Source organism: Protopterus annectens, chromosome 12.part0 (assembly GCF_019279795.1).
Source record: "Protopterus annectens isolate FY-2018-M chromosome 12.part0, PAN1.0, whole genome shotgun sequence".
NCBI classification, from domain to species: domain Eukaryota; kingdom Metazoa; phylum Chordata; order Ceratodontiformes; family Protopteridae; genus Protopterus; species Protopterus annectens.
In genome coordinates this window covers 145,315,340-145,341,509 of record NC_056746.1, presented here as the reverse complement: position 1 = coordinate 145,341,509, position 26,170 = coordinate 145,315,340, and the positions used below count along the sequence as shown (strand labels likewise).

Sequence of the window (26,170 nt, the reverse complement as noted above, 5' to 3'; positions counted from 1 at the left end):
CATAAAGGGGGAAGGGATTTCCAAACCATAAAATACCCCTGGTGAATACTGGCCATGACCCAGGAATCCTGTGTAATCTGTAGCCAAACAGGGAGAAAGAAAGAGGAAAGTGGCTAGGAAGAATAAGATGGTCAGACAGCACCTGGTTTACAATGAAAAGGAGACCTCTGAGGAGTCTGAGTACCCTTAGCAGGAGGAGCCCTCTTGTCACCCTTTTTACCCTTAAAAGAGCAGTGAGACTGCCTGCGAACAAAGGCTGGCTTATTGGGGCAGTATCTCTGAAATTTAGAAATGGGAGAAAAACACATGTTCAAGTTCCTGTAAAGCCTTGCCCTTATACTTAAGGGAATTAAACATAGCAACAACAGCTTCACCAAACAAGTGTTTATTATTAAGAGGGGCATCTATAAATTTAGCCTTAATATCAGGCAAAGGTTGAATTTAAAGCCAAAAATATCTTAACTGACCCAAAAGCAACAGCCCTAGAAGGAGCATCTGCTGCATCATAAAGTACAGTTGTGTACCTACCATAAATGTAGATGTTTGAGTGTATTCACTGTTGCAGTCATAACACTTGGGTTATCCTGCTGGCAGGCGACCCGTAGTCGGCCCGAGTTCCAAAGTCTTGGTCCGGCGTTGGTTGCTGTTGCCTCTTCCCTGACGTCAGTGCGCCAGGGGTATAAAAGTTGCAAACTATGCCATTTTCTTCAGTTTTTCTTGGCGCAGTTGTCAGATATGAAGGCTGTAAAGATAAAAATATGCCAAACAACCATGCATATATCACTAAAAACATTTTCCTCTTCTAAAAGCAAATACACCACATAGGTTGTATAGAGTTGAGAAGTACAGAATAGTCCCAGCAAAGAGGGGGATGGTGGGTGGGTAACCAGGACTGCAACAGTGAATACACTCGAACATCTACATTTATGGTAGGTACACAACTGTACTATGTTCATCGTGTTTCACTGTTGCAGTCATAACACTTGGGTAGAATCCCAAAGCTTAGGCAGGGTGGCTGGGTCTAGATTGGATTTGGCGAGGCTAACAAGCCCTGCAGAACTGCAGTGGCAAAGCCTGCTCTGGATTTGGAGTAGAGAGGTAGGTGGTAATGCTTGGTAAAAGTGTGCACTGAGCTCCAGGGAGAATAAAGAATTTGCTTTTGGATTTGACTTTGGTTCCTGTTTTTCGATTCCTGACTTCTGAAGATTTTGCTGTTTTGGTATTGTTTTGGATCAGAGTTGTTTCTATCTGAAGGTGTGTGGAGTGGAGTTTGTGTAATGTAGCTTCTAATATGTCTTTCGTTGGTACCCCTCTGAGGAAAGCTGCTGAAGTGGCTGCTGCTCTGGTAGAATGAGGCCTAATGCCCTTAGGCACAGATTTGCCATGTTGTGCATAACAGAAGCGGATGCAGTGTCCTATCCATTTGGAGATTGTCTGCTTTGTAATAGGTTTTCCTTTTGATCCTGCAGCATATGCTAAAAACAGTTGCTCAGTTTTTCTGAAAGCTTTTGTTTTGTCCAAGTAAAATCATAGCTGCCTGTGAATATCCAGAGTGCAGAAGTCTTTCCCCTTTATTCTGGGGATTTGGGTAGAAAGTAGGCAAATGAATAGGCCACATTGGAGACCACTTTTGGCATGAATGTTGGGTTCGTCCTTAGAGAAACCCTGTCCTGGTGAAAAATGAGGAAAGGTTCCACAGCCATCAATGCCTGTAACTCTGAAACTCTTCTTGCTGAAGTTATTGCTAGGAGCAGAGCAGTTTTCCATGACAAGAATTTTAGATCAGCTGTGCTGGCTGGTTCAAAAGGAGGCAGTGTTAGTTTTTCTAAAACAAAATTGAGGTCCCAAGTGGGTACTGGTGTTCTCCTAGGAGGTCTTGTATTCTTTGCCCCTCTGAGGTACTGTCGTAGTAGAGGATGTGAAAAAATAAGGGGGATCTGTATTGTAATGAGCTGAAATGGCAGAGGCATGGATTTTAATAGAAGAAAAAGATAGGCCTTTGTCCAACATCTCAGTCAGGTATTGTAAAATCTGAGGCATATTAGGGACCAGTGCGTCGAGCCCTTGTGCCTGGTTCCAAGTACAGAATCTCTTCCATTTTTCCGTATAAGATTTCCTAGTGCTGGGTCTCCTGGCTTCCAAAATTACATCCATAACAGCTTTAGAGAGAGGTGCAGTCCGAGTGGCTACATTATCTGCCATGCAGCCAGGTTTAAGGTTCTGAGTTGACTGTGCAGAATCTGATTGTTTTGCTGTGTCAGAAGATGAGGAATCTGAGGTAGAGGCCAAGGCGGGCCTTGGGACAAAATCTTTAGGATTGTGTACCAGTGCTGGCGTGGCCAGTCTGGTGCAATCAGGATCATTTTTGGCCTCTCTTGTCTGACTTTTAGAAGCACCTTGGTGAGAAGAGGCATCAGAGGGAAAGCATAGACTGTCGGATTTTTCCAGTTGAAAGATAGAGCATCCACTTTCCATGCTTGAGAGTGATAAGTCCTTGTGCAAAATTTCTGTAATTGGCAATTGTGAGTGGAGGCAAACAGATCTATGTCTGGGCGTCCCCATTCCCTTGTTATCATGTTGAACACTTGTGGATTTAGCTTCCATTCGTGAGGATCCATGAGATTTCTGCTTAGTTCGTCTGCCAGTGTATTTTTTGTTCCTGGCAGGAATTGTGCTTGCAGATGTACCTGGTAGGTCAGTGCTGTGTTCCACAAAGTCATGGCTTGTCGGCATAGGGGGTAGGAATGTATGCCCCCTTGCTTGTTTATGTACCACATAACGGTGGTATTGTCAGTCTTTATTAATAATTGTCCTGGATGTATTCGGTCCTTGAAGGCTGTCAGGGCATTCTGTACAGCTAGCATCTCTTTTTGGTTGATGTGAAGATGCAGGTGTTCCTTGGGCCACGTGCCCTGAATACATTTTCCTGCCATATGTGCTCCCCAGGCGTAATCCGATGCATCCATTCTTATTGTCTGCCTGGCTGTAGGTAAGGTGAAAGGCTGTCCCTTGTTGTGGTGACAGGCCTGTGACCACCATCTCAACTCCTGTTGTAGGCAGGGAATCAAGGTTATGATTGTCTCTAGGCTGTGAATGCTGAGTCCAAACACTTTTTAGATACCATTGTAGTTTCCTCATATGCAGTTTTGCATATGGAATTAGTAGAATGCAAGATGCCACGAAACCCAGGGACTGCAGAATTTTTCTTGCAGGGACCTGGGTTTTTGTTGCCATCATTTGAAAGTAACGAGTCAGTTGCCTTTGTTTGTCTGGTGTGAGATAAACCATCTAGGTAGTTGTATTCAAGCTTGCACCCAGGAATATTATCTCTTGAGAGGGCACTAGTTTTGATTTCTTTTCGTTTACTGTATACCCTAGGCAATAGTAATCTTTTTACAAACTCCACGTGCTTTAGAAGAATGTCCTTGCTCTCTGCTTGAATAAGGCAGTCGTCCAAGTAGGGATATATTTGAATTCCTTTTTGCCTGCAAAATGCAATTACTGGTGCTAGGCATTTTGTGAAGACCCTGGGCGCAGTAGATAAGCCAAAGGGCAGTGCAAAGAATTGATAATGCATTGAGCCTGCTATAAATCTGAGGTATCTTCTGCATGATTGTCTGATTGGGATGTGCAGGTATGCCTCCTTGAGATCCAAAGTAACTAGCCAAGCCTTTTTGCCCAGCATGGGCAAGAGTTGTAGTGTTAACATTTTGAATTTTGGAACATCCAGGAAAGTATTTAGGATTGACAGGTCCAGTATTGGTCTCCATGCTTTGTCCTTTCTGGGTACTAGAAAAAGTTGTGAGTAAAATCCTTGGCCCTGTTCTTCTTGTGGAACATTTTGAATAGCTCCCATATCCATAAGAGCTGCAATCTGTTTTTGTGCCTCTGCCCATTGGTTCTGAGGCAGGTTTGGCATACCTTTTGGTTTTGGAAGCGCGTGGAAGTGGAACCTGTACCCTTGAGAAATAAGAAGTTATGTACCTACCATAACGTTCCATGTTAGTTGTCTTCTCTCGCCTTCTTTCTTGCTTGATGGGTTCGGAGCCGATCCCTCGGCTCCGACTCGGCACTTGCTTTAGCTCGAGAACTCCTTTTACCAGCTCGAGGCAGTCCCATATCCCATGATGCAAGGCAGGAAGTACCCAGATCTCGTTTGTTGACAAAAGGGCAATAACACCAAGCATAAAATACTTCCCAAAGGAAGAAGAAACTTACAGATGGAAAAAGGACCAGGTTTGAATGGTCTTTAGCATAATAGTTTCTTATACAAGGTCTGTCCAGGCCAGGGGGAAGGAGGGAGGGTCGCAAGAAAGAAGGCGAGAGAAGACAACTAACATGGAACGTTATGGTAGGTACATAACTTCTTAATGTTAAGTTGTCAATCTCGCCTTCATTCTTGCTTGATGGGACCGTCCCTAGCACCTCTATCCTGGGTGGCTCAATGGAACAAACTCTTGAGGACTGTAGAGCCAAAACTGGCTCTGTCCCTGGAGGCCAAGTCCAATTTGTAATGGGAAACAAAAGTGTGAGGAGTGGCCCAAGTGCCCGCTGCACAAATAGTGGCCAAAGGCAGTCTAGCTTGAAAAGCTGTAGAAGTAGCTAAACTCCTAGTTGAATGTGCTTTAGGTTTTGAGCACAGCTGTTTTCCCCTGATCGTATAAATTTCAGTGATGACCAAGAAAGCCATCTGGACAAAGTCACTTTAGAAACAGGAAGGCCTTTTTATTATCCGCATAGGAAACAAAAGTTGATCAGATTTCCTAAATTTTTGTTCTGTCCAAATAATATCTAAGCTGACGGTGGACGTCAAGATAATGTAGCTTTTGTTCAGCTCTATCTGAATAGTTAGGAAAAATACAGGAGATCAATGGATTGATTCAGATTGTTTTTGAAGCGACCTTAGGTAAAAAGATGGATTAGTTCTCAAAGATACTCTGTCTTTGTGAAAAATCAAATAGGGGGTCGAACCGAAAGAGCATGAAGTTCAGACACCCTCCTGGCAGATGTAATAGCCACTAGGAATAAAGTTTTCCAAGAAAGATATTTCAGGGAACAAGAAACAGCTGGCTCGAAGGGGAAGAATCAAGGATGTCAGCACTAAATTTAGATCCCACTGAGGAGGAGGATTCCTGATTGGAGGCTTTAGTAGGAAAATTCCTTTCAAGAAGGCCCTGCAGAGCCTATGGGACATAATATTATGATCTGCTATCCCAACATGAAAATTAGAAATAGCAGCCAACTGAACTCTGACTGTGGAAGAAGAGGAGCCTGCATGAAAAATCTCTGCTAAGAAGTCCAGAACTGCCTGAACAGGGGCAGTAAAAGGATCAATATTTTGGGCCTTAGCCCAATAAGAGAAACGTTCCATTTGCTCGTGTAAATCCTCCTGGTAGAGGATTTTAGTGAAGCTACTATGATATCTCTAACTGGGTTAGAGATCAAAGGAAGCCTGGCTAGGAAGGAAGTGGAGCAACCATGCTGTGAGGTTGAGAGAAGGGATTGACCGGTGCAGCTGACCGGATTGGTGAATCAGTAGATCTGGCACTGGGTCCAGATGCCACGGCTGCACCAAAAGGTGATGATGGAGGAACGGAACCAAACTTGTCGAGGCCAGTAAGGGGCAATGAGAATCAATTTGGCTCTCAAAGCGGTAGCTTTCTGGATCACCTGAGGGATCAGAGGAAATGGGGAAGGCATAAAGAAGTCCCTGGGGCCAATCCTGGGTCAGAGCGTCTCTGGGGGATGGCCTGATAGAGGAAGAGGCTGAAGAAGTCTGGACATTTGCTGTTTTGGGGAGTAGCAAAAGATCGCAACATGGACGACCCCATTCCAGAAAAATCTCTTCCGCTATGGATTGCTTGAGAGACCACTCGTGAGGCATGAGAATAGCTCTGCTCAATCTGTCCGCTATAATGTTGGTTTTCCCAGGGATATGCGTTGCTACCAGAAACCGATGAGAGGAGATCGCCCATTGCCATAGTCTGAGCTTCTCGACACAAGGGTAGGACTTGGTTCCGCCCTGTTTGTTGATATACCAAACTACAGACATGTTGTCTGTGTGGACTGCAATTGTCCCTACGGGAAGAAAGTCGTTGAGGGCTTGCAACGTTAAAAGCACTGCTCTCATCTCCAGGGCATTTATGTGCAGATGGTACTCGAACGGTTGCCACGTCCCATGAACCATCCTGCCCTGATAATGACCCCCCCACCCGATCAGGGAGGCATCCGTGGTGACAGTGGCTATCGGGGACGGAGGTACAAAGCATCTGCCTTGGTGAACCTGAGACGATGTGATCCACCAAGCAAGATGTTCTTTGCATGTTTGTGTCACCAGAATCTGGTGACGCATTGGGAGCTGCTGGTATGACCACTGTGTGAACAGCATCCACTGAAGGAGGCGCATGTAGAATCGAGCCAGGGGAAGAAGAGTGATGGCCGCAGCCATGAGACCTAATACCTTTAGAACCATTCTGGCCTGTACTTTCTTGCTGGCCAGAATGATCCTGACATGAGTCTGAATGTCTGAAACTCTTTGTTCTGTAAGGGTAGCTGACATCCGAACAGTGTTTAAGTTTGCGCCTATGAAGGTAATAGACTGGCAGGGCGATAAGGATGACTTTTCGAAGTTGACTGAGATGCCCAAATGAGAACAAAGGTCTATTGTGTAATCCCTGGCTTGTATAAGCTGATGCCTGGTAGTGGCTGACAGGAGCCAGTCGTCGAGATACGGAAACACCTGGAATCCTTGACGTCTCAGGTGAGCCGTGACCACTGCCATGCATTTGGTGAACACTCTGGGGCCTGTAGTGAGACCAAAGGGCAGGGCTCTGAACTGGAAATGACTGGACCCCAGCCGAAAGCGGAGAAATCTCCTGGAGCGTCTGTGAATTTTGATGTGATAGTACGCATCCTGAAGATCTATTGAGCACATCCAGTTGTCCTTCTGTAAGAAGGGCAGAATTGACTGAAGAGTGACCATTCGGAATCTTGTCTTCCTGACAGACTTGTTGAGTCTGCTGAGATCCAATATTGGTCTCCAGTCTCCCGTCTTTTTGGGGACCAAAAAGAACCTTGAGTAGATTCCGGGCTCTGAATGGTCTATTGTAACTGGCTGAATGGCTCTTTTTTGCAGTAGTTTTGCGATTTCTAACTCTGCAATGTCCCTTAGACCGGGTGGTACATCTGGAAGGGAACTTGACGGGAAGGGACTTTCCTCGAAAGGAATTATGTAACCCTTGGATATGATCAACTGTACCCATCTGTCTTGGGTGAGGGAATGCCAGGCTTCTGGGTACAGTGATAATCTTCCCCCGACTGCCTCCAAGGAGGGACAGCCGGGCAACACCTCAGGGATGCTGAAAAGGCTTCTCAGGAAGAGACTCCCTGTTGCCCTGGTTCTTCGGACCCCCTCTGCCTCTAGAGCGGCGTCTGTTGTTGTTACCCCCTCTGCCTCTAGGGGTAAACTGACCACGTGAATCCGGCGTGACTCCTTGGGATTTACGGAACCACATCTTCCCACCCTTCTGTCCTTTGGGATAAGGCCTAGAAGGGGTGGAAAACGGACTCCAACAGCAGAAAGAGTCTTGCCGTCCTGCTCACACCTGGTCAAGGTCTCCTTCACCTGAGGGCCAAACAAAGCTGACCCATCAAAGGGAGAATTTGTGAAGGACGCCTTAAAGGGATCCGCAAAATCACATAGCCGCATCCAGGCTTGGCGTCTAAGAACCACACCTGTGCCTGCGGCTCTACTCGCTCCATCCGCAGCATAAGATATTAGCCGCATGGAGGAGTTTTCAATGGAATTGAGGGTTCCTAGCTGCGAAGCAATCTTTTCTTGAGCCCCTGCAGCTGTAGGATCCTGAACTACTTCTCCCAGCTCCTTCAGGATATCTCTCTGGAGTCTGGTGAAGTGACAAAGATAATTCAGCGAACGCATAGCAAAGGTCGCTGAGGAAAACATCCGCTTGCCGTACCTATCCATGGTCCTAGAGTCCTTATTAGGAGGATGGACGGGCACGGAAGGATCTGCAAGTTCCTTTTGGTGGCCGCAGCCACTACCATGGCATCAGCGGGGACACCCTTGGTAAGGAATTGTTTGTCACTAGGGGCAGTGATAAATTTAGAAGGCCTCCTAGGGACTGGCTCTACAGAGTCAGGAGCTGTCCACGCCTTTCGTGCAATAACCTGCATAAGGGGGTCGAAAGGCGGAGACACCCAGGAGGTGGAGGGCCGAGATCCAAACGCCTCTAGGTATACTGACTCATCCTCAGAGGGATTGTTGGTGGGCCAGTTTCCCCTCTGTTTCAGAAGTTCTAGGATGTCTGAGGAGGAGACATCCTCAGAGGGGGATCTAGGGGATCCCTCTGACTCAAAGTCAGTATCCGAAGTGACAGACTCAGGGGAGTCTACATGCTTCCTCTTACAAGTCCTCTTCCTAGGAGGATCTCCCGAAACATCAGGAGAATCCTCGGAAGAGGGGGAAATTCCCAATGGGGAAACCTGAGGCGGAGGATCTCTGGGTCCTATAGCAAGAGAAGTGGCAGAGATGTCAACAGGTACAATAGAGGGAGGAGCTACGGGAAGAGACTGCTGACTGATACCAGTGGCCAGTACACTCTTCATCACCTCGAATGCTCCCCTCCCAGGCAGGTCCGAGAGAACCCGCTCCGAAGAGCTAGGAACTCCAGGGGCCACCGAAAGGGAAGTCTCCGAGGCAGATGTCGGAGCCGAGCTCACCAAGGCCGAGGCTCCAAGGGGAAGAGCGGGCTCGGACAAGGGTCCGATGCCACTCACCCCCTCGGAGGAGACCATGGAAGCCCGACCACCGAATCCCTCTAAAGAAGAGGAGATAAGAGTAGGGGCTGAAGGGACAGAAGGAGGTATCCGTCCTCCAGCCGAAGCAGTAACCATGCCCGAAGACTCCAACTCCAAACTCTGGGGTAGAGTCGAAGGAGGAACTGTAACGGGGTGTGGACCAACAGTCGTCTGCTGAGACGGACTGTGTAGCATTTGGGCCAGTACCTGTGACTTGAGCAATCTACTGACCACTCTCTCTAGGTCATGATCTGACAACCTGGATGACCTTGAAGATCGGCTCCGATGGCTCCGTTCCGATAGAAGAGGCGGCGAGCAAGTATCGGCTCCAAGGAAGGAGACCTCGACCTCTTCCTGGAATGGGCCATCGGAGCCGATACTACTGATCCTGTCGGCACCGATCTCTCGGAACCGGCAGAACGTCTCGATGTATCGGCTCCAGCCAGAGCCGATACAGCTACCAAGGTAACGGTGTCGGAGCCGATCGGAGCCGACACCGATGCCTGTGCCACATGGGTGTCGGAGCCGACCGGAGCCGACACCGATGCCCGTGCCACGTGGGTGTCGGAGCCGACACCACAGTGGTCAAAGCAGATTCGGCACCGATAGCCATCGGCGCCGAAAGCTTTGTGGATCCAGAATCGGCTCCAGCCGGAGCCGATCTCGACTCTATACGAGTCGGAGCCGAGGCCGCAGGCTTAGAAACAGAAGCCTGGGCCTTGGCAGTTTTGGTTGATTTTTGTGGAGCCGACTTAGCCGGAGAGCCCTCCGGCTTAAGAAGACCCCTGAGAATCAACTTATTGCGTCTCTCCTGCAGGACTCTCTGGCTGAAGGAGTGACAAATAGCACAGGAGTCCTGCAGGTGGAGAGGGCCCAAACAGTACAGGCAAGAAGTGTGACCGTCTGTCAGAGACATCTTCTGACAGCACGAGTCACACTTCTTAAAACCTGAAACCCTCTCCTTAGACATGGTGCCTAAACACAACACACACACACACACCAGTCAAAATAAATTAAACTAATACCAAGAGGTATTTAGTAAAAAACACCAACACACACACCCTAACAGGGGGGGGATGGGATAGGGAAAATTGACTGACTAAAAAAATTAAAAGAGACAGGGATTTCTGTCAGAAAAAGGTTAAAATTAAATTAAACTATCAAAAATATTAGTTTTAACTAAAAGAAGGGGCTTAAATATCACAAATGTGAACTACTTACCAGGAGCTGGTAAAGAGAAGACCTCCCAAGCGAAGTGGCAAACGAGATCTGGGTACTTCCTGCCTTGCATCATGGGATATGGGACTGCCTCGAGCTGGTAAAAGGAGTTCTCGAGCTAAAGCAAGTGCCGAGTCGGAGCCGAGGGATCGGCTCCGAACCCATCAAGCAAGAATGAAGGCGAGATTGACAACTTAACATCTATATTCAACACCCATTGGTCTTGGGTGATCATGTGCCAATTTTTTGAGAAAAGTGCTAGCTTTCCCCCTAGAGGTGCTGTCTACTGGTAAGTGCTTGGCATTTGCAGAGGGAAGTCATTGTGACTGTTTTCTATAAGGTTGTGATTTGTCTTCTCCTCCTTTGGGGGCTGAAGAACCCCATTGTTTAGGTCTGTAGGAGCCTTGGGGCTGAGATCTGCCACTTGGGCGTCTGTATCTGCCTCTTTGTGGCCTCTCTGACACTGGAAAGGACAAATTTTTTGAAGGCCAGTTCCTGCTAAATCTAGGTGGCTGAACCTGTAAGAAATCTTTCACAGTTGGCATTGACTTTGCTTTATCCTCTTTTTTCTTTAAAACCTCTTCTGCCTTAACACCAAAGTATCATGCGGTAGTGGAGCATCCAATAATTTCATTTTAACATGGTCAGGTAAACTTTGTTCTTTCAACCAAGCATGTCTTTGAATAACTGAGCCTGTAACTGCGGCTCTACAAGAAGCCTCTAATGAATCAAAACCACATTGCAGAGTATGCTTTCCCACTTGTTCAACTGCATGCAATAAATCCTGCATTTCTTTACCATCAGGACCTTCTGTATTTGTAACCATTTTCTGCTTTAACAATGACATGAGATACTGCTGATATTTAAGTACAAGAAACTGACAGTTTAAAGCTCTTACAGCTAAAGTAGCAGAAGTGTAAACTTTTTTACCCCATCTGTCCAGAGCTCTGAAATCCCTATCTGAGGGGACAGGATTTTTGGCAGTGGAAGCTTTAACCCCTTTTGGACCCTGAGAAATAGTTTCTGGGTCCGCAGCGGGGGTTTTGTAAAGAAATTTAAGAGTCAGGGACCCTGTAGTACCTGTCTGGCTTTACTGGTGCAAGGGGGTAAAGAATCTGGAGACAGACTGGTTTCAGAAAAAACATAATCAACAATATCAAGCACAGGGGGGATAGTCAAGGGTCTGTGATGAGGCAATAGAAGGAAATCTCTGAGCCTTTTCTTGGATTCTGAGTAATCCTGGCTCTCCCAATGGAAATGTTCCCTCATGGTGTGCAGGGTTTCACCAAAAGAGTAATCCTCAGGCGGTGAGGCTGAAGGAATGGACTCTTCAGCATCAGAGTCCTCATAGGGAGGGAGAGAATAGCCCTGGTCAGAGGAAGAATCAGAAGAAATGGAAGCCTGATCAGAGGAATCATAATCAGTGTCTTGCCTAGGCCTTTTGTCAGGAGGGGGATGGGAGCCCCTGATTACAGTAATAAGGTTTTCGGCCATTTTAAGCATCTGTTTCTTAGGCATGGATGACTGTTCTGGAGAATGCTGCACTTGTTTCTTTGTCTTTAATGGTGTTTTTGACTTTGCCTTTGCTGCTGTAGTAGCTTTAATTGTAAGCTGTGAAAGTCTGAAAACACCCTCAGAAGCCGGTGTCTGCTCAGCGGCTCCGGACCCACCTTGAGTTTCCACAGGCCACGGTGTCTCCACGTGGCTGTCGGATGCGGCCTGTGGTTCTGAGGTAGAGGGTGTCAGGGGCTGCGAAAGCGCCTCACTGAGAACCAGTGAACCGGCGACTGGCCTAGAAGAGGCTTCGTCATCGGTTTTGGACCTCGGATGCCTGTCTTTTTCTTTGCCTTTGCATTTTTTATACATTCCGGTCGTCGGTTGTTCCGATGGCATTATGCAATTAAATCTTTGTCCAAAATAATGTAAAGCAAAATCAAACCGACGTTTAATAGTGCGTTTATTAAATCTAGCACAAAACCGACAACTAGTGACGTCGTGGTCAGGGCCTAGGCAAGGAATGCAGTAAGAGTGGAAGTCCTTATGAGGTATTTGCTTCCCACAAGAAATACAATTATTAACTTTTACTGACATCAGTCTGGAGCAATGAAAAGTTTCCCCAATGGGGTACTTAGCTTTATTGAAGACTTCGGTTCTTAAATTCAATTTTGAAAATCTCAGGAGTCGGCCGATGGGCACTTGCAAACTGCTTATGCTTCGGGCACTGCACGGCAAGAAAGACTGAAGAAAATGGCGTCGGTTGCAACTTTTATACCCCTGGCGCACTGACGTCAGGGAAGAGGCGACAGCAACAGACGCCGGACCAAGACTTTGGAACTCGGGCCGACTACGGGTCACCTGCCAGCAGGATAACCCAAGTGTTATGACTGCAACAGTGAAACACGATGAACATCTACACTTAAAGGAATGACAACCCACATAGGAGGAAGTCCCTAACACAGAAAGTGTTGAAGTTGTACCCTCAGAGTCTGGAAGATCAGAAATAACCTGACAGGCCTGGAACAGGAGAGCCAACAAATACCTAGACATATGGGTCTGATAGTCAACAGCCCTAAAAGCCAAGGTAGCAGAGGTATAAACCTTGCCTAGTCTCCTTTCCATGGTCCTGGTATCTTTATCAGGGAGCAGTAACTTGGGAGTAGGAAGCAAATGAGAGGGCTTGTGAGAAGCTACAGACATCACAGAGAGATCAGCAGGAGGACATTGTACAAACATTTACAGTCCTCAGGCACCCTATAGAATTTATCAGGTTTCTTGGAAGCAAGGGGCTGAGAGTCTGCAGCCTTAGAAGCACTGGAAAATGCATCCAACAAGGCTGCCAAAACAGGAGGAACAACACAAGGTTTAGGATAATCCATCTGTAGCAACTCACATATTATGTACCTCAGAAACTTGAGCACAATCGCATTTAAAGAACTCCATCATCCTGGAGACAGTGTCCCCAAAAGAAATCTCTTCAAAGAGAGTATCAGGACTAGTAGATTCCTCTTATCTATAGTCCAAAGGAGAGGGAATCTGAGAAGAGTAAGCAAGGGATTCCTCATCCGAATTCAAATCCTCCTCAGAGGAATCTTGTTCCCTGGGTCTTTTCAGGGATATAGAAGACCAAGGGAGGGCTGGAACAGAAACTCCCTGAGGAGATTTCAATGCCATCACAGCACTAAACAAGCCCCGTGTGAAGGCCTGCCATTCACTCTGTGGATCCACAGCAACAGGAATAATATATTTAGTCTTGATTTTTCTTTAATGAAATGTCTTGCCTTACAAAATTTGGAAGGCTCTGACCCAGGATAGTATTCAATAAGGGTAGCTGGGACTATTTCTCTGACTAATATTTGAGGAACACTGCTAGGCCCCTCGGAGATAAACATCCGTGGTTCCCCCTGAACATCCAAAACTTACATCTACAATACCTCCTCGGACATGGTTAAAGTCAGATCCCTGCCAGTCTCCAACCCCGTCACTGCAGAGAAATCCAACGATAAAGCCAGGTGAACCTCCGGGCATTCACTCACCTCGGGAGAGATGTCCACCAGAGGCTGAACAGTAGAAATTCCGGCTTAGGCTTCTTGGCCTTCTTCAGTGACAGCTGTCCCTCAGAGCAGGAAGTTCCCCCAACTGTCTCTTTCACAAAAAGCTTAAGACACTGTTTTCTAACAGAGTGCCAAAGAAAAAAGTCTACTACGAAGAGTTTTAGGTACAAATGCCTGAGAGATGGAACAGGATATATGGCTGTGTAAGGTACCTTGGCAAAACAAACACTGTTCATGGCGCTCATTATGGGAAATCTGTCTCCCACACTGGCATTTACTCTTCTTGGATGGCATGAAACCCTGCAAGCAATAAAAAAATAAATAAAAAAAAAGAACCACAACAAGGAACTTATCTGCAATGGCTTGGTGAACCAGCAACAGAACAGGTGTCCAGCCAAATGATCAAGTAATAGTATTTGGACTGGCAGCAATGAAATTCTGAGGATAGTATGAGGAGCATACGTGTGACGTACTACATACCTTAAAGCAACCTAAGGCTTTGGTATACTGGCAGGACATCAGGCCGCCCTTGGCAGGGGATCCCTAATGTAATGAATAATGCAACAGTGAAATGGAAAGACATTGACACTTCTGCATTCGGACTGGTGACAAAATAATCTGAAGTTCCTATACCCATACATCCCCGCTTAGGTACACCCTGTGCCCACAGGCTAAAGTCATACACGAGATGTACAAAACATCAAGAAAGTTTTTTGCCTCTGGTACCCTGGATGGACATTAGCTTACCCTCAACAGAATAACTCAAGTACTGGAATACTGCAAAAGTGACCTAAAGGAGGACAAACAGGTTATAAAAAGGGGATATTAGTAGTGCATACAGAATTACACGTTACTTACAACATTCATAAGAACTCAGGCAAGATTACAAATTACAATAAATCTAGTAGACACACTTGCATGAAGGGCTTTTAAACACGTGACAAAATCAAGACGGTTTGGGGCAGTTGTATGGACATGTTAACATAGTTTTATACCCAAAGTAAATTGCAAAGGAACTTCTCTTGGGTTCAAATTAAGAGCTGTGTGGAGAGAGAGAAAACTGGAAACATACTTTTTGGGAGTGTGGAGAGCTGGAGTTCAACCATTCACTTAAAATACCATATTTAATATGGTAAGTGACGAAGTGGAAGTTGAGAGAGGATGCTGTCAAGATGGAGAAGAGGAAGCTACAATTTCAGGAGAGGAGTACCTTTATTAAAAGTGGAAATCAGGGGTTAGGCAGACCCATCTTGGAAGCTTGTCTAGGTATTAAAAAAATAAATCAGTTAAAGAGGCTTGTTAGTCAAGGGAAAGAAGATAGATGCCATTAAATGGAATGTGTGAGACTTATCTTCACAATAGGGATGAAAGGAATATTTGGGGAACTAAAAAGGTGCAAAAATAAAGTTCTGAATGGCACAAACGTTTATTAGTCTGGCGTGCCAAAAAAATTTATCAAAACGTAAATACATAAATTCAACAAATGTATAACAAGCATTTTAGACAGTTTGATAAACTGTATTATACTACACAATTATGCCAACACGAAAGTAGAAATGATAATGTAAAAGATATAAATACTATGAACAGAACAAGACTAAGTAACCACTTTAACCACTTAACTACCTTCGTGGTAACTAAATAAAAATAAACTGTCAATTCCAGTTACTGCTAACTTCAATCCTTACTCATGCTACCTTTATCTAATAGAATGAATTCATTTAAAGAATGACATGAAAGTTTCTTTACCAAGACCCCCTCCCCCCATTAGCACAATCAGTGTGTGTGTGTGTGTGTGGGGGGGGGGGGATGGGAGGGTGGAACTTTAATGGACAAGTTGCACACTGTGGCAAAAAAGAAAAAAAATGGTAAAACCCCATATGAACACAGTGTATTGGTACATCTGACCACCAACTAACTTACCCTGGCAACAGAACAATTTAAAACACTAAAGTGATCCACAAAAGCTACACACACACTCTCATGGCACTCTTCATGCATCTTCTAGGAATAATTTATGAACTTAATTATATAACTGACTCAAATGTTTGAAGCATAACTTATTCTAGATTCACAAAGGCAAGTTAAAAGTGTGACAACTGCTGTGGAGAATGAACATGAAACTGAAATCCATGCATTTCATTCTTAACTACCAAGATGGACATGGTATTCCTCTGACAAACCATTTAGTGGTAACTGGCAAAGACACAAAAATATAATGCATCATCCACAGTTCAGTTTCAATGTTAAGCAAATTACAGGATTTTAGTGGCTGTTAACTGCCTTACATTTGCTTAAAAATGTAAACAAAACTATGACTTCAAAAGAACTTGACACCCATGACATTTGTGGTCTTCCTACAGGATGTGAGAATGGCACCTTGCACTTGGGGGAACTAGCAGAGGTCATTTCTATCCAAGTCCAGTGGCAAAGCCATATATAATATACAGTGGATATAAAAAGTCTACACAACCCTGTTAAAATGCCAGGTTTTTGTGATATAAAAAAATGAGACCACAATAAATCATGTCAAAACTTTTCCCACCTTCAATGTGACCTATAATCTGTACAATTTAATTGAAAAACAAGCAAATCTGTTAGGGGAAAAATATAAATATAAAAACTGTACAATATGCTGGTTACATAAGTGTGCACACCCTTAAACTAATACTTTGCTGAAGCACCTTTTGACTTAATTAGAACATTCAGTCTTCTTGGGTACACACCCATCAATTAAAGAGAGACTGATTAACCCCAAATAAAGTTCAGCTGTCCTATTAGGATTTTCCTGACACTTACTCAGTTGTCTGCTACAGCAAAAGCCATGGTTCGCAGACAGCTTACAAAGCATCAAAGGGATCTCATTGTTGAAAGGTATCAGTCAGGAGAAGGGTACAAAAAAATTTCCACAGCATTGGATATAGTATGGAACACAGTGAAGACAATTAAAAAGTGGAGAAAATATGGAACAGTGACGTTGTAAAGAACTTGACGTCCCTCCAAAACTGATGAAAAGACAAGATGAAAACTGGTCAGGGAGGCTGCCAAGAGACCTACAGCAACACTGAAGGAGCTGCAGGAATTTCTGGCAAGTACTGGTTGTGTACTACATGTGACAACAGTCGCCCATATTCTCCATATGTCTATGGGGTAGGGTTGCAAGATGGAAGCCTTTTCTTACACAGAAAAAAATCCAGGCTTGGCTAAAATTTGCAAAACAATACACCAAGTCTCCCAAAAGCATGTAGAAAAATGTGTTATGGTCTGATGAGACCAAGGTTGAACATTTTGGCCACAATTCCAAAAGGTACGTTTGGCGCAAAAACACTTTGCATCACCAAAAGAACACCGTCCCAACGGTGAAGCATGGTGGTGGCAGTATCATGCTTTGGGGCTGCTTTTCTTCAGCTGGAACTGGAGCTTTGGTCAAGGTGGAGGGAATTATGAACAGTTCCAAATACCAGTCACTTTTGGCCCCAAACCTTTAGGCATCTGCTAGAAAGCTGAAGATGAAGTGGAATTTCACCTTTCAACACGACAATGACCCCAAGCATACATCCAAATCAACAAAAGAATGGCTTCACCAGAAAAAAAATAAGGTTTTGGAATGGCCCAGCCAGAGACCAGACCTAAATCCAATAAAAAATCTGTGGGGTGACCTGAAGAGGGCTGTGCACAAGAGATGTCCTCACAATCTGACAGATTTGGAGCGCTTTTGCAAGGAAGAGTGGGCAAATATTGCCAAGTCAAGATGTGCCATGCTGATAAGACTCCTGCTCAAGAAGACTGAATGTTGTAATTAAATCAAAAGGTGCTTCAACAAAGTATTAGTTTAATGGTGTGCACACAACCAGCTTATTATACGTTTTTTACTTTTTATATTTTTTCTCCTAACAGATTTGTCTGTTTTTCAAATGAATTGTACAGGTTATAGGTCACATTAAAGGTGGGAAAAGTTTTGAAATGATTTAGTGTGGTCTCATTTTTATATATCACAAAAACCTGGTATTTTAACAGGGGTGTGTACACTTTTTATATCCACTGTACATCCTTTACATGGTACATAAACAGAAAATAACCATATGTTAAAAAGAAACTATAACCCTAACATGCACTCTGTAGGAGGCAGACTTAAAAACAGACATTTTTTTATCTTTTACTTACTGAAAGGGCAAATCTGATCTCTGCTACAAGGCTTATTTTTGCACTCTTTGCCTCCACTGCCTATCAGTCCCCCCCCCCCCCCGTCAATTCACTCACAATCACAAGGGAAGGAGGGAAGGGGTCAACTGGTAGGGACCATCATTCAGACGGCCACCAGTCATGGTTTGAGTTATTTATATTTCTCCAGAGCCCTAACTGCATGCATCCTGCAAGGTGTGAGGGAGGGTCATGGAATGGGCCTGTCCAGACAGCCCTGACCTGACCCCCACAACACAGGCAGCACTTTTCCTAGTCTCCACCAGAGAAATTATACCACCCAAAGTATCTTCAAGTGTGCACAAACCCCTATACCCCTTCACTCCTTCCCCCCCTCCCTGATGGAACCCTCCAGTGCCAGAGCTATTAAACCCCAGTTGCCTTGGTCGTTGTCAGGGGTCCAATCCCTTTGTGACACAGAGCCAGAAACAAGGCTTACTTTTAGAGATTCAGCATATCTGGTAAAACCTTTCCCATTTCCTGCTAACACAAAACTGAATCCCAAAGCAGCACTTAACCTGGCGAATCATCAAGCTGATTATTCATTACAAGTAATCCAAAATGTTTGCCTAATTCGTCTACATGCAGACTTTCCATATCCCCAACTGTTGCATGATGAAGTGACTGCTGTAAGTACTGCAGCAAGCTGAAGAACAGTCTTACTTTTAAATTTCAAATAAAGTTAAAAGCATTCCTAGTATATTTTGAAGTATTCCATGATTCTGAATGTAGGCGCTCACTATTTGGCTTTTTTAGTTTAAAATTGTCTGCATATTATCTTTAAGATGTTCCATGCCTCTGGTTAAAGCACCCCTTCCCTATTCATTTAAAGAAAGTGAAGCACAATCTAATGCAACTTTACTTTTCTTTGAGATGTAACTGAACACACAACTAGAGCTGCTTTCACAATATATTTAAAAAAAATAGACAAGGTAGATAGTTTAACTACAAAATAAGGCAAGCAAAATGTACAAATATTAAGCACAAACGCTAGATCACATAGAAAGAGAAAGATGCAAAAATGCTTCATTGCAATTACCTCAGCAAAGGCACAGTGCCTTCATGCGTTTGCAGGAGGCTGTGGACTTGAGGAGAAAATGTCTTTATGGACAAAACAACAAATGGGACAGTGTAGGTGTCTGGGTCAAATTCATTCTCACTGCAAAAATGAAGACACAAAAAGAATGTTATCAAACAATTAAACAAGTAAAGCTGCTCTCTGTATCTTATTTCTTGCTACTCCTTTACATGGCAGCACAGTTATACCAAGCTAGGCAGCAGATTTCACCTTTTGCTTCCATTATAAATAAAACTTAGCGACAGTGTATTTTTATAATGAAAGGAAAAAACATTTAATGACAGACGGGAATCATTTAAGATAATACTTAAAAATATTTACAGAAGCGAATGTTTCTAGAGCTTGATACTCCCGTCATCAAAATGCAAGGCTTTAAAATAAGGCTCGCTTCTGTGTCTTGGTCATGATGAAGGTAATGATGCATATACACTGAAAGCACTGGGATGATCAAAGGTCTTTCAAAACATAACTCAGACTGCAATATACATAACATACTGAGGAAGGTTGCGTGACCAGGTCTTCTTTTGCCTCCGCAACTGTTCGGAAAAGGACTAGAGTCTAGAAGTGAACTTAAAAATGCAATACTACAAGAATTTTCTGTTAGATGTTCAATCATTTAAAGATAGACAAGTAACCCCCTAATTTCATAAATTATCCGTTTGACAGCTTAACATCCTGGGTTCCGTGGCATCCATTCATATAACACAAAAACTCTAATGGGATATTTACTTCCAAGACCACTTCAGAACTGTGCCCCTTTTTCATTTACAGTCTATTTGTAAAGCTTAAAGTAATATGCCACTGTTCTTACCTTGATGGATGTTTTATTGTTAACACCTTCTGTAGTTTTGTCATAACTGTTTTGAAGTTTGTGATTTTTTTTCCATTTTGTTATTTTACATAAAAGGTGATGTAATTGTCTGTGGAATGTCTTCTGACCATCAATGTTATGCAAGGGACACCACTAAAGGTGTCAGTTCAGTGTCTGAAAACATTTCAGGGGTCTAGGGTGTTTTTTTTTTTCTAGTTAAAGCAGTGATGATCACGTTGTTTATAATTCTGATGTTTTTAATTCTGATGTTGGCAGTCTAAATCTTTACAATCTTTGCATTTAAGCTCAGCAGGAAGTTAAGATAACAGCAATGTCGATATGGCCATGTGGCCTCCTCCACACCATAGTAAAAAGCATTTATAAATGAATAGTACAGGCTCTAATAGGATATAATGAACTTCTTTTCTGCTGATTACTAAATTAAATATACATTTTTTAAAACTGATGACTGCATTACTTTCATTTCAAGTCACACTGTTGGTTCCCAGCTGTAACAATTTTTATGTTCTGAATGGCAGCAGTATGTGTATGAAAAGGGTTTGTTTGGTATGTAGGGGACGAAGTTAGTAAATGGTGTGGATCAGTTTGAAAATTAGCTATGAATATGAAATTAGGAATGAACACTAATGATCCACACAGAAGCTCTCACACCGATACATACAGACATGCTAGTGTGCACACACACAACACAGTTGGGTAAAGAAAAAGAAGTTATGTCTTACCATAACGTTCCATCTGTGTTGTTCATCATCTTTCATTCATCACCCATGGGTTCGGTTCCAAGCCCTCGGAAAAGAGTGGGCCTAGTACCAAGCTCCCGCCAGCCAAAAAACTCTCAAGCTAAGCTTCTACCCACAAAGCCCTTTTCCCTGTTATCTCAGATTGAGTTTGCCGATGTTATACAAGTAAAAGAGGCCACTTCTACGTAAATACCCTAAGACACTACTAGGACCCAAAATATCCACCAGGAGCCTTTGGTGGGGTAAGGAGGGTGGGAAGTGATGAATGAAAGATGAAGAACACAGATGGAATGTTACGGTAAGACACAACTTCATCTAACGTTGTTAATCTTCTTTCCATTCATCACCGATGGGACAGAATCCCCAGCTACCTTATCATCCTTAGGTGGCCCTTATGGAAGAACATTCCTGAGAACCATTGAGCTGAAGGCAGCTCTCCCTCTGGAGACTACATCCAATTTGTAATGATTGATAAAAGTGTGGGGTTTAGCCCAAATGGCTGCTGTGCAAATGTCAGCCACAGAAGCCCTGGAATGGAAGGCTACAGAAGTTGCCACAGATCTGGTGGAATGTGCTTTAATATTCTGTGGCATAGGTTCATTTGCAAATGAATAAATTAAACGTATGCAGTCCCGTAGCCATTTCGATAAAGTGACCTTGGAGACAGTTTCCCATTCTAGGCCCAGAGAAGGAAATGAACAGTTAGTCAGCCTTGCGTATTGTTTTGATCTTGTCTAAATAGAATCCCAGTTGCCTTTGTACATCCACGGAATGTAGGCAATATTCTCCTTTATTAGAAAAGTTTGGGAAACAAATACTGGAAGATCAATAGACTGAATGATGGAAAAAACAGAAACAACTTTGAGGAGAAAGGATGGGTTTGTCCGGAGTGATAATTTATCTTTATGAAAAATTAGGTAGGGTCTTTTGGCACACAATGCCTGCAAACTCTGAAACTCGTCTGGCTGACATGATGGCTACCAAGAGGAGAGATTTCCATGACAAGAATTTGAGGTCACAACTCGCAGCGGGTTCAAAGGGGGGTTAAGTCAAAGACTGGAGAACTACCATAAGGTTCCATGGCTCTATAGTCTGTCTGATTGGAGGTCTAATGCGAGATACTCCTTTGAAAAACGTTTTACATAAATGCAATGATATGAGCGGAGTACCATCCAGTCCATTATGATAATTAGAAATTCCTGGCAGATGAACTCATATGGAAGAGGCTGTGGCTCCATCTTCAAAAAACTTAGGTATTGTAAAACCGCTGTGACTGGAGCCGAACACAGATCTAGCATCCTTTCCTTTGACCAAATAAAGAACCTTTTCCATTTGCCCCGGTATAGTCTTCTGGTGGATGGTTTGTGAGAAGCCAGAATGATATCACGAACAGGAGAGAGGAGGTCATCCTGCCTGGCAACTAGCGGAAGTGGAGAAACCAAGCTGTCAGCTTGAGACTGGACAGATATGGATGAGTCAACCCTTGGGGGTGAGAGATCAGATCTGGAATAGGGTCCAGAATCCACAGTGGGTACAACAGATGATGCCGAAGGAAGGGGAACCAAACTTGTCAAGGCCAAAATGGGGCTAAGAGAATCACCTTGCATTTCAACTGAATGGCTTTCTTTACAAACTGTGGAATCAGAGGAATGGGAGGATAGGCATAGAGACATCCCATGGGTCAATTGTGAATCAGTGTCACTCAGGGGCTCACCCTTTGGGGGGAATAGGGCAAAATAGCTGCTGCATTTGCTGTTTGAAGAGGAGGCGAAGAGGTCGCAGCAAGGCCGGCCCCAACAGCTGAAAATTTCTCCCATTACTCCAGGATTGGGAGACCACTCATGGGGCAAGAGAATACATCTGCTCAGCGCATCTGCAATCACGTTGGAGCTCGCCGGTATATGCATTGCTATCAGAAAGAAGTTGGAATCTATTGCCCATTGCCAAATTCTCGTGGCCTCTCAACACAGGGGGAAGGATTTGGTTCCTCGTTGCTTGTTGATATACCAGACTACTTGCATATTGTCTGACTGAACTGCAATCATTCCAGAGGGGAGGACCGGATGGAATGCTTGCAACGCTAACAGCACCGCTCTCAGTTCTAGAATGTTGATATGCAGGTCTGCCTCCAGTGTGGACCATGCGCCATGGACCGTCTTTCCCTGGAAATGGCCCCCGCACCCTATCAGAGAAACATCCGTGGTCACAATGGCCATGGGCTGAGGGGACTGGAATGGGCAGCTCCAAAGATCTGTGTCTGACCTCATCCACCAAAGAAGGTCCTGTTTGCAAGAGTTGGTTATCCGGACCTGAAAACATAGGGGGTGATGATTCGGGAACCACTGAGAGAGAAGAAGCCATTGGAGGATTTGCATATGCAGTTTCACAACAGGCACTATTGGAATGGAGGCTGCCATGGATCCTAGGACCTGAAGAACCTCTCTCACCGAGACTTTGTTTTGGCAGAGTACCACCCGGATTTGAAGCCTCAACCTCTGGAGTCTGAGAGCCGGGAGTGACACCAGACAGGACAGAGTGTCGAAGACTGCCACGATTAATTCTATTTGCTGGGTCGGAGTAAGGTTGGATTTCTCCAGTTCACAGTTATCCCCCAAATTTCTGCCAGAGAAAGGATGTATTGTAGGGCTGTTACCAGAAAATGCTTGGTGGGGGCGGTAAGGACCCAATCGTCCAAACATGGAAACACCCGGAATCCTTGCAGTCTGAAGTGAGCTGTGACCACTGCCATGCACTTTGTGAACACTCTGGGGGCTGTAGAGAGACCGAATGACAGGGCGCAAAACTGGTAATGATTGGCTCCTAGCTGGAAATGAAGCAGGCTCCTGGAGCATTTGTCCATTTTGATGTGGTAATACGCATCCCGGAGATCTATAGAGCACATCCAATCACCCTCCCTGTGAAAAGGGAGGATGACTGAACAGTGACTATCCAGAAATTGGTTTGGGTGACATGTTTGTTCAAACTGCGGAGATTCAGGATGGGTTTTCAGTCCCCAGTCATTTTTCGCATCAAAAAAAAGCTTGAGTAAAAGCCGGATCCACATTGATCTGGTGGGACTATTTGGATGGCTCTTTTTTGATACAGCTTTCATACTTCTGAAGCTGTTTCTTCCCTCTGACTGGGTGGAATGTCTGGAAGTTTTGGATAAGACATGAGGGGAATGGTGTAACCTCTGGTAATGATATTCTGCACCCAACGATCGGTGGTGATAAGACTGCCAAGCAACTTGATGCAGAAAGAAATGATCCCTGACTGCTTCCAGAGGCAAGCAATCGGCCCGCTCTTCAGAAGCCCTGGTAAGGCTGTCCAGAGAAGGAGTCTCTGGGGTCTTGGTTGCATGGACCCCCTTCTGCCTCAAAAGGGGCATCTTCTGGAATCGTTACCCCCCCTCTGCCCCTGGGGGTATCACAACGTGCGGCATGGAAAGGACCCTGCAATTTTTTTGTGCCACATCTTCCCACTCCTCTGATTCCTGGAGAAGAAACGCTGAGGGTTGGAAAAATGTAGGCCTATGGCAGACAGGGTCTTACTGTCCTGCTCACACCTGGCTAGCACGTCCTTAACCTTGGAGCCAAACAGGAAAGATGCTTCGATGGGAGCATTCAAAAAGGAAGACTTGAAGGGGTTCGCGAGGTCAGAAATGCACATTCAGGCATGACGTCTCATAACTAGGCCTGACACCACAGCTCTAACCACTCCTTTGATTGTGTGTGAAAGCAACCTCAAAGACAAATTGGAGATGGATTCCAGGGTTGCGTGCTGCAAGGCAACTTTGTCCCTCACCTCGTCAGACACCCGCCCTGCGAGTGCTCCAGAGAGTTTGGAAATCAAGTCTCTCTGGAGTCTCGTAAAATGTGCCAAGTAGTTCAGGGACCATATGGCAAAGGTCACTGATGCAAAAACTCACTTCCCCAATCTGTCCACAGCCCGGGACTCTCTGCTGGGTGGGTGGACAGTAGGACTCTCTTCAGCTAGGTCCTTTTTAGTGGCCGCTGCCACCACCACAGCATCGACTGGTAAACCTCTGGACCAATGTGGGTGTTCCTCTGGTGGGGAGAGAATCTTGTCGGGTCTCCGAGGGATCACCTCAACAGAGTTGGGGTTCTTCCAGGCGTGCTGCACCACGAGCTGAACTAGCTCATCTGCAGGCGGGGTCACCCAAGAGGTAGAAGGCCGGGCACGGAAGGCCTGCAGGAACACAGACTCCTCAGGAGGATTAGTGGGCTTCAAGTCACCCCTCTGTTTCAGCATTTCAAGGATGTCTCCGAAGGAGACATCAGGAGGTGACCGTGGAGACCCTTCACCATCATCGAAATCTATGTTCTCCGTAAGAGACTGCTCAGGTGAGTCTACGTGCTTCCTCTTGCACTATTTCTTCCGTGGGGACTCCTCAGTGGGGGCTTCTGAGGAGGAATCGGAAGAGTGGGCACCCTGTACAGGGGTTTCCTCTGGCTTCCCTGCCTGGAGTCCAGTGGAGGTGGCCTTTGGCAGCTGTAGCTCAGTGGGACAAAACTGGGGTTCCGACATCGGTGGAATGCTTCCAGAAGCAAGAGCCCTCTCCATAACACGGAAAGCAGGTCCGCCTGAAGAGGGATGGGAGCCCAGAACAGAAAGACAACCTCGAAACCGGGGTCACACCCCGCTCTATCGAACCCACTCCTGAGGATGGAGCCTCAAGCAGGATTGGAGCAAACAAAGCTCCCGGTACAGAGGATGGAACCGAATAAACAGTCCGGACCATGCCACCAACCAAAGAGCCTGTAGCCCAATCACAGGGTTGAGGAAGGACTGGTTCAGTAGGAACAGAGGAACAAAGGAACAGTTCGAGCCAAAGTGAGGTCCACTACTGGCGCCAAAACGGGGGGTTCTGAAAGAGACGTCGGAGCAGAAGGCTCTGGAACTGAGGTGGCCGAAGGAGGAGAACAGGATGAAGTCTGTGGAAAAATGAACCCATATCCTGTAGGGGGATGGGTTTTGAAAGGCATGGGTATCCCCCTGGCTGCCAGCAGCTGGTCCACAAGACACACCCCATTAAGTTTTGAAAGGCTCCTGATGGATCTAGTGGATACTCCTGACAGGGAGTCTGGTCGATCTAGGAATAGGCTATAGACTTGGCCTAGAAAAGGGTCTATGGACGGAGATAAGGTCGGAGCCAACGAGGCAGACTTATTTATGCTCCAAAGAAAGCTTTTGTACCTTAGGTTTGACAGACATGGCCTGGTCACCAGAGGGTGAAGAGGGAAACGAATGGGACCTTTTTTTATCTTTTCTAGGAGGGGTTGAGACCTCCATTGCAGAAAGGGCCTCTGAAAAGGGCGATTTAAGTAAGCTCTTTAGAATCAACTTATTCTTGCACTCGTTCAGACTGCACCGGCTAAACTTTGGCAAATTACACAGGAAGGCATCACCAAAAGATGGGGCACCCCCAAGTAATAAACACAATCATCGTGAGAGCCACTGTTAGGAAGTTTACCATTACACAAAGTACAGTGCTTGAAACCTGAAGTACCCTTGTCAGACATCATGACAAGTTAACAACAATCAAAGTCCTCAAATACAATCCTAAATCTTATTTAGTCTAGCCTAAATCTAAACAAAAGACGCACCGTATCTATCCCAAAAGCAAAAACACACAACTAGATGGAAAAGGAAGGAATACCAGCTATTGTATTCAAGGAATACAAGAGTAAAGAGAGAGGGCTGTACCACCAAT

The 26,170-nt window shown here is 45.0% G+C and overlaps 1 protein-coding gene across 1 annotated transcript in view; it reads right to left on the bottom strand.

Annotated features, from left to right (window-relative positions):
- MARF1 (meiosis regulator and mRNA stability factor 1) overlaps nucleotides 1-26,170 on the bottom strand; it is a 2,255,654-nt gene that overhangs the window by 946,248 nt on the left and 1,283,236 nt on the right. The window contains exon 13 of the mRNA XM_044088896.1: nucleotides 18,826-18,945. Coding sequence (XP_043944831.1) covers nucleotides 18,826-18,945 — 120 coding nt within the window. The remainder of the gene's footprint in view (nucleotides 1-18,825; nucleotides 18,946-26,170) is intronic.